The sequence below is a fragment of the Bos mutus genome, chromosome 17 (assembly GCF_027580195.1).
Source record: "Bos mutus isolate GX-2022 chromosome 17, NWIPB_WYAK_1.1, whole genome shotgun sequence".
In the NCBI taxonomy this organism is placed as follows: Eukaryota; Metazoa; Chordata; class Mammalia; order Artiodactyla; family Bovidae; genus Bos; species Bos mutus.
The window spans coordinates 6,437,350-6,453,181 of NC_091633.1; the positions used below are offsets into that span (position 1 = coordinate 6,437,350).

General features: G+C 48.2%; 1 protein-coding gene and 1 long non-coding RNA gene across 5 annotated transcripts in view; one reads left to right on the top strand and one right to left on the bottom strand.

The window, feature by feature from the left end:
• TPST2 (tyrosylprotein sulfotransferase 2) overlaps positions 1 to 6,751 on the top strand; it is a 53,944-nt gene extending 47,193 nt beyond the window's left edge. For both annotated transcript variants that reach the window (XM_070385937.1, XM_070385936.1), the window contains exons 5-7: positions 871 to 921; positions 4,508 to 4,556; positions 6,230 to 6,751. In XM_070385937.1, the coding sequence (XP_070242038.1) occupies positions 871 to 921; positions 4,508 to 4,549 (93 nt within the window). In that variant the 3' untranslated portion in view covers positions 4,550 to 4,556; positions 6,230 to 6,751. The remainder of the gene's footprint in view (positions 1 to 870; positions 922 to 4,507; positions 4,557 to 6,229) is intronic.
• On the bottom strand, positions 167 to 15,820 carry LOC138991471 (uncharacterized). Of its 3 annotated transcripts, XR_011467420.1 has the most exons (5): positions 15,683 to 15,818; positions 15,111 to 15,348; positions 1,783 to 1,874; positions 1,342 to 1,463; positions 167 to 384 (listed from the first exon to the last, which is right to left on the bottom strand). It is a non-coding gene; the product is annotated as an uncharacterized lncRNA (long non-coding RNA). The 3 variants fall into 3 exon arrangements; XR_011467418.1 differs by lacking the exon at positions 15,111 to 15,348 and having other exon boundaries at positions 168 to 384; positions 15,683 to 15,820; XR_011467419.1 differs by having other exon boundaries at positions 244 to 384; positions 1,342 to 1,874.
• Between the last annotated feature and the right edge of the window lie 12 nt (positions 15,821 to 15,832).

The window sequence follows — 15,832 nt, forward strand, 5'->3', positions numbered from 1 at the left end:
AGATATTTAAACTTACAGGGTTGTTCACATTCTGTTCTGTTGGACAGCACTGGTCCATCCAGTGCCTTGTATTTCCAGAGAACAGTGGGGAAGGCCTAGGACTTTCTGGTTCCCGCCGCAGGGTCTTTGCCTGCCGTGCCCTCCGTCTGAAAGCTTCTCCTTCAGAGCTCAGCCTGGTGGGTTTCCTTGGAACACGGGGCTCAGCTCAGAGGCCGCGTGTCCCAAGAGGCCCTGTCGGACCACTCGCTCACAAGAAGCCCTGGGCAGTCCGAGTCACACTGCTTACTTCCCGTGTTCTACTCCCCATGGTTTGGTCTGTTCTTGTTTCCTTGTGTTCTGTTGTTACTTGTGGATTGTCTGGCCCTCCCTCCTCTAGAATGGAAGCTGCAGGAGAATGGGAATTTCAATTTGTCTTGTTAATGTTGTAAAATCCCTGCACACCCCAACCCCTACCCCCAACCCCAGAGCTTATAATAATGTCTGGAGCATTGTTAATAAACGTTTAGGAGGAGCTTATTAATAAGTGTTTGTTGGATGGGTGCATAGATGAGCAGATGAATAAGTGAATGGGTGCATTTGGTGGGTAGATGGTTGGATGGGTGGGTAGATGGGTGGGTGGGTGGATGGGGGTGTGGATGGGGGGTGGAGGGTAGGTGGATGGATAGGTATATGCGTGAAAGGGTAGGTGGGTGGGTGGATGAATGGATGGATGGTTGGGAGGCTGGAGGGATGGGTGGGAGGCTGGATGGATGGAAAAATGGTTAGTTGGAAGGGTGGATGGGTAGGTGGGTGGGTGTGGAAGTGACGGGCTAAATTTTATTTTTTGATCATTTCTAAAAATAGTGATTTTTTTTTTTTTCTCTTTCCTAGGTCTTGAAAGGGGACTATAAAACACCAGCCAATCTGAAAGGCTATTTTCAGGTCAGAAACCCCAGGGGGAATTCTGTAGTACCACATGTTGGCTCTATGCCCTCAAACACTTCACTGCTCTAGTGCGGCCGATGGTTTCCCATCAGAAAACTGGGGGGGGACAGGGAACCGCTCAGGGACTCTTGAGCATCTGACCCACCCCGGGCCACGTCTCAGCAGCCCTTCTACCTGAGCCCTGTCCTTCCCCTTGCCCCCTGGCTTGAACGCAGTTAAAGGGATTTGGTGGGGACTGTCAAACTTTATGCCTCCAGTCTTAAATTCAGCTTCATTTTAAGTGGCCATTCCCAAACACAGCCACAACCCAGAGCAAAAATTTCCTCAGTCTACCCAAAAACGAGAGTCCCGTGATGCAGGTATGTGTGCAGACATAGACGTGATACAGTCCTGCGTCCCCACACGCGTCCCCCACACCTGGCCTTCCCTGCATCCTGCGTGTGTCCGTGGGAGTCAGTCCCTGGATCTTCTCAGAAAAAACCACTCCTGGGACTGACAGTAAGCCATCCAGCCATCCTCCTTTGGGTGCAAGGCTGTTCCTTTAGAAAAAAAAAAATTTTGTTTTTAAGTCGATTGATTCTTGGCCGTGCCAACACGTGTGAGATCTTAGTTCCCAGACCAGGGATCTAACCTGAGCCCCCGCAGTGAGAGCGCAGAGTGTTACCGACGGGAATGCCAGGGAAGTCCCGAAAGTGCTTCTTTTTTTCATGAGTTGTCCTGATGCTAAAATCAGTAGTTTCAGCTGTGTGTGTGTGTGTGTGTGTGTGGTTTTAGTTTGTGTGTGTGTGTATGTGTGTGTGTTGGCCAATAAAAGGCGAACCACCCTGTACCAATTTCCATTTTAGTTACCAAACTCACACATTCTCACTGCCTGGGGACCCGTACACGTCGACCCTCTGGCGTTGAGTCCAATGGTCCCTGCATGGGAACCAGAAAGCCATCTCATGCCACTGTGGAAAAAAAAATGTTGCCAGAATTAGTCAGTACTAATTTGTTATTTGTTTTAACTCAAAGAAGATGTAACAAGAACAACAAACAGAAGTGGACTGAGGGGATGTAACCACAGTCTGAAACTCTTCATCTTTACATATAGTTTTTGGGGGCCCACCTGGATGTTCATTTTTGTGTTCCTGGCAGTCGCACGGTGTGAGCTGCTTTGTTTCGCTTTCTTAGTGTTTTTCCCTCCTGGGGGTTTTACTGTGGCCATTTTGGGTGACTCCATGGTTTCCTCTGGAGTGCATTCTCTGCCACTTAACTGTTGTCCTCAGATGGCTTGCAATTTTTGCAATATTTTGAATCGTGTCACATACCGGTTTTGCCTCTCTTCTGTGGGATGAGGGGTGGAGGGCTCTGTGGACTCACTCCCTTAGAATACGTTTTTAGGGAGTGGAATGGGTGGATGGTTTTTAAAATCTTTATTGAATTTTGTTACAGTATTGCTTCTCTTCTATGGTTTGGATTTTTGGCCGCAAGGCATTTGATCTTAGCTTCTCAACCAGTGATGAAGTCTGCACCGTTGGAAGGCGAAGTGTTAACCACTGGGCCTCCAAGGAAATCCCCGGGAGAGTCCTTTTTAAGACTCTTCAACTACAAGGCTAAAATTGTCTTACAAAAGGGTTGGACTAGTTTACACTCTCTTGCACTGTGTGGGACTGTTTTTTTTTTCGCTCTATTAGGACCAAAAATAAAGGGATGGAATATGCTTTGTCATCGTGGGCAGTCCCGCCCTCAGGAGAGCTGCCCCTCGAGTTATATCACAGTCCTACTTCCCGCCCTCTTCTCCTCCACTGTGCCCGCCCCCCGTATACACATGACCTCATGCAGGACACTGTAAAACTTGGAAACAGCCTTAGGCAACAGCTGAATAATGGTGGTGTGTACATTGTACAGAATACTAGGGTACTATGTAGCCATCCAAAATGCCCTTGTGCAATGAAAAAAAATAGGAAAATTGGAAGCCAGCAAAACAAAGCAGCTCACACATCAGAATTGCAGCTCATGCAAGAAATGAGTACTCACTTCCTAAACTCCACACACCCTCTCCTTCCCAGGGCTTTGCTGTTGCCTCTACCCGGAATGCTTGGCTATCCACATCTGTGCACGGCTGGCCTCGTTTCATCATCTAGGTCTTTGCTCATGGGGTGATTTCCAGCACCAACGACCTGACTGTCCAGACACCAGCTAGCTGTTGCACAACTCAGTTCAATTCTGACACTGATGTCCAGACATAGCCTCTAACCCCCCAGGTGAAGGGCCTCCGTCCCACAAGAGTGCCCCCTCTTCAGATGCCCAGACTACCCACCTTTCTGTCACTTGTCCACCAGCCCTGAAGCTCTCTGAGCCTCATCCTTTAAGGATGTTTCTAGAGGTTTCATTAAGTAGTAGGCATGTGGCCTCCCCAGGTGGCACAGTGGTAAGGAATCCACCAGCCAGTGCAGGAGACACCGGAGACGTGGGTTCGATCCCTAGGTCGCGAAGATTCCCCAGGAGGAGGAAACAGCAACCCACTCCAGTATTCTTGCCTGAAAAACTGCATGGACAGAGGAGCTTGGAGGGCTACAGTCTATGAGGTTGCAAAGAGTCGGACACGATTGAGCATGCACGCATTAAGTAGGCATGGTTGATTAAATCGTTGACCGTTCGTTATTCATTGCTCTCCAGAGGTCTGGGTAGGGGCGGCGGGCACTGCAGTTCCAACCCCTTAAACATGGGTGAGCAAGCCCCCACCCTGAAGCTCGGGGGCCCTAACCACCCCTCATCTCATTTGCAGACAAAAGATGCTTTTTATCACTAGGGAGACAGCAAGGGCTCTAGGAGCTTGGTGCCTGGACCAGGGTAAAGATGCAGGTTTATTATTACGTACATGCGTGCTAAGTCACTTTAGTCGTGTCCCGCTCCTTGCCCGCCAGGCTCCTCTGCCCATGGGATTCTCCAGGCAGGAATACTGCAGTGGGTCGCGGCGCCCTCCTCCAGGGGGTCTTCCAGGGATGGAACCCGTGTCTCTCGTGCCTGCTTGCATTGGCAGGCATGTTCTTCACCGCCAGCACTGCCTGGGAAGCCCAGATCTTTCATTACACTACACTGAAACGTCATCCCTCTGCAGGGGCCTCTGTGAATCGCTTTGTTTGAAGGTGCCCCAGCACCCGTCACTGATCAGCCCACTGTGTTGCCTGGACTTAATAATTCCGTACAGACGCGTTTGCTGAGCAGGCAGGCTCTCCCCACTAGAATGGGAGGCAGAGGGGAATAGGAGGGGGTCTGTCATGTCATGTTCTTTGATGCTGGGGAAGACTAAAGGCAGGAGAAGGGGACAACAGAAAACGAGGTGGTTGGATGGCATCACCAGCTCGATGGACATGAGTTTGAGCAAGCTCTGAAAGATGGTGAAGGACTCGGGAGCTTGGCGTGCTGCGGTCCATGGGGTCACAAAGCGTTGGACACGACTGAACAAGTCATGTTCACAGTAGCTCAGCAAGGGAGTGTGCTCGCAATTCAGTGGCGCTAAGGGCTGAACCTCAGGGCAGCGAGACCCTGGCACCCCCACCTGGCCGTGACCCTTCCTCTGTGTGTTGTCTTCCTCCAGGTGAACCTGAACAGCACCTCCTCCCACCTAGGAAGCTCATGATTTCCAGGTAGGTCTGTGGACTTCCCGGGGCCTCCCACCACTTCTGAGACCAGCCACTTTTCTGAAAAGCTTGTTCCTCCTGAGCCTCCCTGGCTCTGGGAGAGGCTACCAAGGTGGACTAACCCAGCCCATCTAGGTTTCTATGGCAATGGCTTGGGGAGCTATTTATAGAATCGGCTTGGTCTCCTAGCTCTGGATCTGGGTGGCAGCGGGGATCAATGGTGAACCAACAAGAAACAAGTTCCTCTGTTATTGGACAGGGGGGTACAGAGGACCAGTGTGATGGGGGGACTCTAGACCTATTTGCACAGGCTGTTGTTGGCAGCCTGGCTTCTATAAACAGCATCAGGTTGGCCCAAAGTAATTAATGTTCTAATAATAGTCACAGGCGGCTCTGGTCTAAGAATAGCCCCCATTGCACTGGCCCAAGTGGTCCTCGGCCATTACTCCTCTTACCCTCAGCATCCCTGGAGGCAGGTCCCCGATTTTACGGAGGAGAAAAACCAAAGCCCAGAGAAGGGCTTGGACTTGCTCAAGGTCACACAGCCGCCAAAAGTCATCTTCCCCCAGAGTTTGCTTTTAACAGATGATTTTAATCCGTGTTTTGCCAGGGGGGCAGGAAAACAGGTTCTGATCTCGGGAAGTCGAATATTTCAGAACGGACTCCAGGCTGGACTCCTGCTGGCCTGTTTCCCTGTCTGGAGAATGGGGGTTCGCCCCTGTTCTGGACTCCTGCTGGCCTGTTTCCCTGTCTGGAGAATGGGGGTTTGCCCCTGTTCCACTTGCAAGGGTGGTTGTGAGTTGAAGTGAGCTGGCCCGGGTGGGAGCACTGGGCCCTGGCCGTGGGCCCCAGAGCTAAGGCTCCAGCCACTGAACTCACTTCCTTACACTCCTGCTTCTCTGGTCAGGCTCAAGGAAACCTGGGGGGACTCGGAGTCTAGGACCAACTTGCCTGGGTATTTATTCTGCTGCTGCTTTTAAACTGTAACAGAGCTTCTAGCCTCGAGCCTATTTTTAGTCTCCTTGCCTTCTTTTTAAATAATCAGCATGTTTTTTTGTTTTTCTTGAAATCCCCTTTGCATCAGCCCCCAAGGCTGGAGAAATACTTAAGTCACCATCGTTACCAGGGTTCCCATCTTGAGTTGTGCTAAAATCCAGGACTTCCGCTTTGTCCCTAAGAAGCCTCGCGTTGAAAGCAGCCTTTTCCGGGTTTCTTCCCAACTCGATTCCCCTCGCTCTCTTTCTGCGGGTTCCTTAGTAGAATCCTGAACCTTTGATGCAAGCCAGATCTGTTCCCCGCTTTAGTGTTCAGACGAGGTACCAGAGACAGTGTGCTTTAGCTAATTCCTGGTAGGGAGTTCCCCTTGAACACACTTCCTCCCCTGCCCTCCAGAAATTCACTGGCACTTTTCATCACTGCCATTTGCTCCTCATTAAGTCAGGAAAGTGTACCTTCGAGGTCGAGAGGCAGCAGCAGGCTGAGCTGTGGTGTGGGTAAGAACCCAGGAGACATTTTTAAGTGTAGATTCTCTCGGCCATCTGGGATGCTATAGGAAAATCCCACAGGCTTATGTGAGTGCACGCAGACCATCCGTCCAGCCGTCACACGTATAAATATACAAGAGCTATTTTGGAATCATGACTCTGGGGCCTAACGCCCGTTTTTTTCCCCCCTTTCAGATCTCGGCACATGGTTTTGTTTGCCAGAAGAGGAGAAACTTTGCATTCGAGTGGAAATCGGACCTCTAATCCAAGCATATTGCTTGCTATTAACCGCCAAAACAGGACTGCTCATGAGGAACGTCTTTGCATATACGTTTGCAAAAGCTGTGTCATTGGAAACTTAACCTTGAGATACTCTGTCTTAGGACAGTCCGGGGTAGAGAGCCAGGGGTGTAAAAGTAGTCCAGCTTTTGAAACTTAGGTTATTTTATATTTTTCCCCTCGAGAACTTTTTTTTTGTTTTTTTTTTAAGAAATGGATTTGCCATCCTCAATTCGCAGGACTGCTGTGGTGGCTTTGTGTCTGGGTCAGGGCCCACCGCCTGTGCCTCTCCTGTTGACCCTTACTTTTGAAGTCAAAGAATCTATTTAAGAATTTAATATATGAGGCTTTCTTTTATTCTTCCTTGGTTCTACTCAGTTTCACAGAGAAAAAAAAATTATATATATATATTATTTGAATAAACTGAACAGGGATTCATTTGTCCATGCTGTACTTTACAGAGAGCTTCCCTGGTGGCTCAGATGGTCAGGAATCCGCCTGCCAATGCAGGGGACCCGCGTTCCATCCCGGGGTTGGGAAGATCCCATGGAGAAGGGAATGGCTACCCACTCCAGTATTCTTGCCTGGGAAATCCTGTGGATTTCCCGTGGAGCCTGGCGGGCTACCATCCACAGGGTCGCAAAGAGTCAGACATGACTGAGCAACTTTAACACTTACTTTACGAGTGAATAGATTTTTTTCCTCTCTGTGTTGAGTTTAATCAGGTGGATTGATGAAGAGCAAAAGCTGGAGAATAGGTCCATGCAAGGGCACAGCTGAACTCCCGTGTCGGGGATCCCAGGTCCACCCTCGGGCTCTGCAGTTGGCTAGAGCTCATGGAATTCAGCAAACCCGGTGGACTCAGAGTTAATGGTTTATCACAGTGAAAGGATGTGGATTAAAATCCGCAAGGAGGGACTTCCCTGCTGGTCCAGTGGTTAGGAATCCGCCTTGGGATGCAGGGAAGGCTGGTTGGATCCATGGGAACTTGAGGACTAAGATCCCACATATCTCAGAACAGCTACTGAGCCTGTGTACTCTAGAGCCCGGCACTGCAATGAAAGATCCTGCATGCCGCAGTGAAGGCCTGACACAGCCAAATAAATACTCGAAACTAAAGTCAGCAAAGGGGGAGAAGGCGCAGAGGTCAGAGTCCAGGAGAGCCTACACACAAGCCCTCAGATACCCTCTCCTAGTGGAGTCTTAACGAACACGCTCACTTCTCCCGTCAAGGATGTGCATGACCTTTGTGTGAAATGCTGCCTGCCAGGAAGGCTTGCCTGCACCTTGGTGCCAGCATTTTTTTTACTGGGCGTCAGTCACGAAGGCACGGGGCAACTGACCTTGGTTACTCTTGTCTCCAGCCCTTCAAGAGGCCAAATGATAACAGCGTGACCCAAGACCCTCCCCCATAAATCACAGGATTGACATAGACTCTCTGGCCCGCTGTGGGCCGGGTCCTAGGTATCCAAAGACACTCCTTTTAGTAAAGGACATTCCATTTCAGGAGGCGAGCTCCCAGGAGCTGGTCCCCTCCTTTCTTTGACATCTGCAGCATTTGAACTCTCTCCAAACCTGCTGAGTTGGTCCTTGGCTTGACAATCCCCCAAATGCTTAGGGATCGACCAGGCCCAGAACAGTTTCTTATCCTTAAGGGTTAAATGTTTTACTCACACCTGCTTCCCTTCATTCCCATGACGGTAGTGAGGCTTCGGGAAGGCAGTGACTCACGGTGGTGTGGCGTATGGCTTTTTGGAGTCGGGCCAGAGTACCAGCTATGTGGCTTGTGCCCCTGTTTCTTCATCTGTAAAAGGGGGAAGTTAGAACTTCCTGGGTTTATTGGGAGGGGCTGGTGGGTGAGGTGGGTGTGATGCCTGGTGAGTGATGAGCTCACAGAGGGAAGCAGCTCGTGTCTTCCTGGTCTTGAGACGGCAGTGGGATGGGCTGCTGCCGGAGTCGTGGGCGCAGGAAGCTCATGACCCTCGAGGGGCGTGATCTCAGCTACTTTTTGCTCATCTCAGGCTGGTCTGGATCTTCCGTTCTGTCAAGCTCAGGCCACGATACGTGTTCTTTTGTGACAAAAACTGAAAATCAGACTAAGCCAAGTGCCGCTGTGGAGAGTCAGCGTCCCGGAAGGCATCCAGGCTCATTCATGGTTCCGCCCACCCCTCGCCGTGTGACTAACCGGCCCCCGCTTTGGAACTTAAAACCATGCCTTGTGCAGCCTCTCAGTTCTGGGAGTCAACTAGAGCGGCCCTCGTAGTCAGATGGTGGCCGGGGCTTGTCTCCCTAGTCAGATGGTCCACTGTGGGCTCCTGCATTCGAGTGTGTGGTGCCCGGGCTCAGGTGGCGGATCATCTGCAGGCGTCACTAAAAGGTGCCCTCTCCACGTGCCGGTCCAGACTTCTTGCGGCATGGCGGTCTTGGGATAGCCAGACTTCTCACATGAAAGCTGCCCCTGCCAGCAGATGCCACACGGTTGAAGGACGTACCTGGAGCCGGCGCAGTGTCATTTCCCCTCACCTCACCTGTATCGCCTTTTGAGGGTGCTTGCTACACGGTACCACCCCAGGCCTGCAGAACCGCTCTCAGCTATCTCAGGACAGTGCTCACAGATTCTTGAAAGATAAGTAGGGGAGAAACCATCTGTAAGAAACACTTAAAAGGAAACCACATTTGCTAGTCTCAGCTCATCTGGGTCTTCGGTTCTGCCAAGCTCAGGACATGATATATATATTTTTGTGACAGAACTCAAATTAAGACTCAGCCATGTGCCGCTGTAGAATGTCAGTGTCCCAGAAAAAGTACTCGTGCTAGACTTTAAATATATCGTCTTTGAAATGCCGCTTACAGAATGTTTCTATGGTACCAACCTATTTAAAGTTGTAACTCAGGATTCCTGCCCCCACCCCGAAATCTTTTGAAGGCAATATAGAAGCAGTGCTGCATGGTGTGAGTGGCCTAAGCGGGCGATTAGGAGTGCGGACCCCTGTGGAAATATTACAGAAATTACCTTGGAAGCTTGGGGAATCGAAGAGATGACATATGCAGAGCTTTTTTTCTTTGTGACCCTGGGCAGACAGGAGTCAGTCTATACGTTATTCGCTCAAGTAAGTGGACAGAATTGATAGGGATGGGGCAGGCATGGTGTAGCAGAGAAAGTGCTTGTCCGGCACCGCCCTTAAACCGCCCTGTGTGACCCTGGCACCTCCCCTATGGCGTGGCCTCCTCTGTCTCCTGTTCTGTGAAAAGGGAAGAAATGGACCAATGAGTGTCCCAGAGCCCTGCCAGGCTTCTGCTGAGGAGCCTTGTTGCCTGGCAACCCCTCCTGGGAAGGCTACATGTCTGAGCACCTCATTGGGAACCTAGACATGGGCCTGGATGCCCCTGGGCCCCAAATGAAGGGTTTTATCTGGGGAATTCTGGGAGACCAGGCTGGATCTGAGAATCCTCAAACTAAACCTCTGGCCACCTCCCTCCTGGCTTTTCCGGAGGCTGAGCACTTGAGTCCAAAAGTCTGGAAAAACCACTTGTCCTTGAGGCTCGAGGCTGTCCACGCAGACACGTGATTGTCTCCTAAATCAGAGTAGATCTGACAGCTAGGAGCTTCTTACGTGCGTTACTTAGCTCGCTCTCCCGCCTTTTATTTTGGCCCTGGGAACCGCCTTTCAGAGCAGTACTAGCTTTATCCCTATTTTAGAGATGGGAGGGACTTGCCTGGCTGTCCAGCGATTAAGACTTTGTGCTTCTACCCCAGGGGGTGCAGGTTCGATCCTTGGTCGAGGAACTAAGATCCCACTTGCTATCCAGCCAAACAAAAATGATATGCCAGTAGAGATGGGAAACTGAGGTGTAGAGAAGTGAAACAACCTGCCCAGGTCTAAGAAGAAACTAAGTGGAGATTATTTGGGTCCTTGAAGTTTTACTCCAGAAACTTCACTTTAAAAAAATATTCTAAGTGCGTTGTTGTCGTGGTGTCCAGTCGCTCAGTCGTGTCCGACTCTGCGACCCCATGGACTGCAGTGTGCCAGGCTTCCCTGTCCTTCACCGTCTGCTGGAGTTTGCTCAGACTCGTGTCCATTGAGTCAATGATGCCATCCAACCATCTCATCCTCTGTCGCCCCCTTCTCCTGCCCTCCATCTTTCCCAGCATCAAGGTCTTTTCCTTTGAGTTGGCTCTTCCCATCAGGTTGCCAAAATATTGCAGCTTCAGCACCAGCCCTTCCAATGAACATTCAGGGAGAAAACATTTTTTTTCTTTTAATCATTTGAGAATAAGTTGCCTACGTGACGTCCTGTCACCCCCTAAATACTCTAGTATTTCCAACTAACAAAGACATTCTCCAGTGTAACCACAGGACAGTCGTCGAAAGCAAGAAACGAACATGGACGCATGACCACCGTGGAGTCCTCAGACCCCACTGGGGTTTTGACAGCTGCCCCAATAACTTCCTTTATCGCAAAAAGATCCAGTTCAGAAGCATCTGTTGCATTAGTTGTCATGTCTCTTCAGTCTCCTTTGGTCTGGAACAGTTCTAGGGTTTTTCTTTACCTCTCACTGCCTTGGCAGTTTTGGAGACTGCAGACCAGTTCTTTGAAAAAATGAATTTATTTTTGGTGGTGCTGGGTCTTTCCTGCGAGGGCTTTTCTCAGGTTGTGGAGAGCGGGGGCTACTCTAACTGAGGTGTGCTGGCTTCTCATTTCCATGGCTTCTCTTGCTCTCGAGCACAGGCTCTGGGGCTTGTGGACTTAAGCAGTTGCGGCTCCCAGGCTCTAGAGCACAGGCTGAGCAGTTGTGATGCCAAGTGCTTAGTTGCTCCACGATGTTTGGGATCTTCCTGGATCAGGACCAGGGATCAAACTGGCATCTCCTGCATTGGCAGGCAGATGCTTTACCACTGGTCCACCAGGGAAGCCGCAGAGCAGTTGTTGTATACAAATCCCCTTACCGGGGTTTGTCTTATGTATCCTCATGGGTCCATTCAGGTTATGCACCTTGGCAGAAATCACAGGATTGATGCTTTGATCTTCTCAGGACATCCTATAGAAGATTTCCATTCGCCCCATTCTAGGGGACACATACACTCTGATCACTTGATCAGAGCCTGTATTCTCAATGACCCCACGACCATCCACAAAGTTTCCTTCTCCAGAAGCCACGTGGTAGGGTCCATTTGTTGAAGTAAGTCCAGTGGCATCAATCCCTCGAGATCAAAGTAACTATAGATTCATAAAGTCTGCTGTAAAGCTGTGGACATGGCTACAGAGAAGCCAAGCTTAAGTTTATTTTTGGCTTTGACCTATAAACAGAAGCAAGTACATTTTCAGACCCAGGCTCAAAATGGTTTATCTTGTCTCCGTTCCCTCACTCTGCTCCATAATGGACCTTCAGTCTCTGACTTGCTCCCTCTGGCCTTCTCCTCTACTAAAACCTCACTTTCTAGATCCTTTCCTGAGTACATGTTATGTAGTATCTATCTGTCAGGCACATGGACAATACATATCACTGGGGATACAGAGACACAGACCCCTTTCCCAAGTAATTGGCTTCCTGTAGCTTCTCGTTTAATTCAGGACCATGGGAATTTAGACCCACATCTTTTGACTCCAAGTCCACTGTTCTGTGTATACATTAACAATGCTTCTTGGGTCTTTACTGGAGAAGGGAATGGCAAACCAGTATTTTTGCCTTGAGAACACCATAAACAGTATGAAATGGCAAAAAGATAGGACACTGAAAGATGAACTCCCCAGGTCGGTAGGTGCCCAATATGTTACTGGAGATCAGTGGAGAATAACTCCAGAAAGAATGAAGAGACGGAGCCAAAGCAAAAAGAACACCCAGTTGTGGATGTGACTGATGATGGAAGTAAAGTCTGATGCTGTAAAGAGCAATATTGCATAGGAACCTGGAATGTTAGCTTCATGAATCAAGGCAAATTGGAAGTGGTCTAACAGGAGATGGCAAGAGTAAACATTGACATTTTAGGAATCAGCGAACTAAAATGGACTGGAATGGGTGAATTTAACCCAGATGACCATTATATCTACTACTGTGGGCAAGAATCCCTTAGAAGAAATGGAGTAGCCATCATAGTCAACCAAAAGAGTCTGAAATGCAGTACTTGGATGCAACCTCAAAAACGACAGAATGATCTCTGTTCGTTTCCAAGGCAAACCATTCAATATCACAGTAATCCAGGTCTATGCCCCGACCAGTATTGCTGAAAAAGCTGAAGTTGAATGGCTCTATGAAGACCTACAAGACTTTATAGAACTAACACCCAAAAAAGATGTCCTTTTCATTATAGCAGACTGAAATGCAAAAGTATTAAGAAACACCTGGAGTAACGGGCAAATTTGGCCTTGGAGTACAGAATGAAGCAGGGCAGAGGCTAATAGAGTTTTGCCAAGAGAACACACTGGTCATAGCAAACGCCGTCTTCCAACAACACAAGAGAATATTCTGCACATGGACTTCACCAGATGGTCAACACCGAAATCCGATGGATTATATTCTTTGCATCCAAAGATGGAGAAGCTCTATACAGTCAGTAAAAACAAGACCGGAAGCTGACTGTGGCTCAGATCATGAACTCCTTATTGCCAAATTCAGACTTAAATTGAAGAAAGTAGGGAAAACCACTAGATCATTCAGGTATGACCTAAATCAAATCCCTTACAATTATACAGTGGAAGTGACAAATAGATTCAAGGGATTAGATCTGATAGACAGAGTGCCTGAAGAATTATGGATGGAGGTTTGTGACATTCTACAGGAGGCAGTGATTAAAGCCATCCCCAAGAAAAAGAAATGCAAAAAGGCAAAATGGTTGTCTGAGGAGGCCCTACAAACAGCTATGAAAAGAAGAGAAGCGAAAGGCAAAGGAGAAAAGGAAAGGTATACGAATGCCCTCCTCAGTGATCAATGCAAAGGAATAGAGGAAAACAATAGAATGAGAAAGATTAGATATCTCTTCAAGAAAATTAGAGATACGAAGGGAAATTTTCATGTGCAGATGAGCACAATAAAGGACAGAAATGGTGTGGACCTAATGGAAGCAGAAGATATTAAGAAGAGGTGGCAAGAATACACAGAAGAACTATACAAAAAAGATCTTAATGACCCAGATTAACACGATGGTGTGATCACTCACCTAGAGCCAGATATTCTGGAATGTGAAGTCAAGTGGGCCTTAGGAAGCATTACTATGAACAAAGCTAGTGGAGATGATGAAATTCCAGTTGAGTTATTTCAAATGCTAAAAGATGATGCTGTTAAAGTGCTGCACTCAATATGCCAACAAATTTGGAAAACTCAGCAGTGACCACGGGACTGGAAAAGGTCGGTTTTCATTCCAATCCCAAAGAAAGACAATGCCAAAGAATGTTCAAACTACCGCACAATTGCACTCATCTCACACGCCTGCAAAGTAATGCTCAAAATTCTCCAAGCCAGGCTTCAACAATACATGACTGGTGAACTTCCAGATGTTCAAGCTGGGTTTAGAAAAGGCAGAGGAACCAGAGAGCAAATGGCCAACATCTGTTGGATCATTGAAAAAGCAAGAGAGTTCCAGAAAAACATCTGCTTCTGCTTTATTTGAGTGTGCGAAAGCCTTTGACTTTGTGGGTCACAACAAACTGTGGAAAATTCTTCAAGAGATGGGAATACCAGACCACCTGACCTGCCTCCTGAGAAATCTATATGCAGGTCAAGAAGTAACAGTTAGAACTAGACATGAAACAAGAGACTGGTTCCAAATCGGGAAAGGAGTACGTCAAAGCTGTATATTGCCACCCTGCTTATTTAACTTATATGCAGAATACATCGTGAGAAATGCTGGGCTGGATAAAGCACAAGCTGGAATCTGCTGGGAGAAATATCAATAACCTCAGATATGCAGATGACACCACCCTTATGGCAGAAAGCAAATAAGAACTAAAGAGCCTCTTGATGAAAGTGAAAGAGGAGAGTGAAAAAGTTGGCTTCAAACTCAGCATTCAGAAAACTAAGATCATGGCATCCAGTCTCATCACTTCATGGCAAGTAGTTGGAGAAACAGTAGAAACAGTGACAGACTTTATTTTTTGGGGCTCCAAAATCACTGCTGATGGTGACTGAAGCCATGAAATTAAAAGACGCTTGCTCCTTGGAAGAAAAGTTATGACCAACCTAGACAGCATATTAAAAAGCAGAGACATTACTTTGCTAACAAAGGCTCATCTAGTCAAAGCTATGGTTTTTCCAGTAGTCATGTATGGATGTAAAGAGTTGGACTGTAAAGAAAGCTGAGTGCTGAAGAATGGATGCTTTTGAACTGTGGTGTTGGAGAAGACTTTTGATAGTCTCTTGAACAGCAAGGAGATCCAACCAGTCCATCTTAAAGGAAATCAGTCCTGAATATTCATTGGAAGGACTGATGCTGAAGCTGAATCTCCAATACTTTGGCCACCTGATGCAAAGAACTGACTTATTTGAAAAGACCCTGATGCTGGGAAAGATTGAAGCTGGGAGGAGAAGGGGACAACAGAGGATGAGATGGTTGGATGGTATCACCGACTCAATGGACATGAGTTTGAGTAAACTCGGGGAGTTGGTGATGGACAGGGAGGCCTGGTGTGCTGCAGTCCATGGGGTCGCAAAGACTCGGACACTACTGAGCGACTGAACTGAACTGAACTGAGCTTAGGTCTTTTCATCATACAGATAGAGTGAGAGAAAATAAAAGATAAAATTAGCATTTAACACTCCCTAAGCATCTATTATGTACCAGGTACAATTTTAATTGCTTACCTATTTTATCGCAACCATTTTGCTTCAAGAAAGGTAATCAATGCCTTGCCTGGGTTCACAGTTAAGTGGTGGAGCTGAGATTGAACTCTAGAGCCTGTGTGCTGACGCGGAATCCAGAGCTGGTGAGGGGTTCTCTAGGAGTGTCCCTGCTTGTCAGTTCCTTTGATCCCCAGAGCTTAACACATTGTAGGCACTCGGTACATTTTTATTAGATCAGTGAACGGATTTATTTACCAACCTGTTGGAAAGGAAGAGAATGCAGAGATTGCCTGGCAGAATACTTGGGAGTTCTAGAGTTTGCCCTATATTTAATCCTTCACTTAATCAAACTCCTGTATAAGGCAACCGCTCCGGGCCCACGAGTGTGCTTATACTGAGAGACCCGAAGATCCAGGAGACAGTCTTGACCTTCATTATTCCTATTTTAATGTCATGTCCCGTCCCCACCCCACCGCAAATGTCTCATGCACAACTCTCCCAGGAGCTAGTGTTATATCCCCATTTTGCAGATTTAGAATCTCAGGCTGACAAAGGAGTCTCCCTCGGCCAGGGTGGCTCGGCGACGTCCTTACCAGTCGTCAGAGGCGGGCGTCACCACGAAGTGGGCGCGACAAAAAACAACAACAACAAAACAACACTTAGCCGTTCTCGGCCGCGAAAACCTTCACCGTATCAATAACTCAAATGCTCTAAATCCAAAGCCACCGTAGCGTCCCACTGCT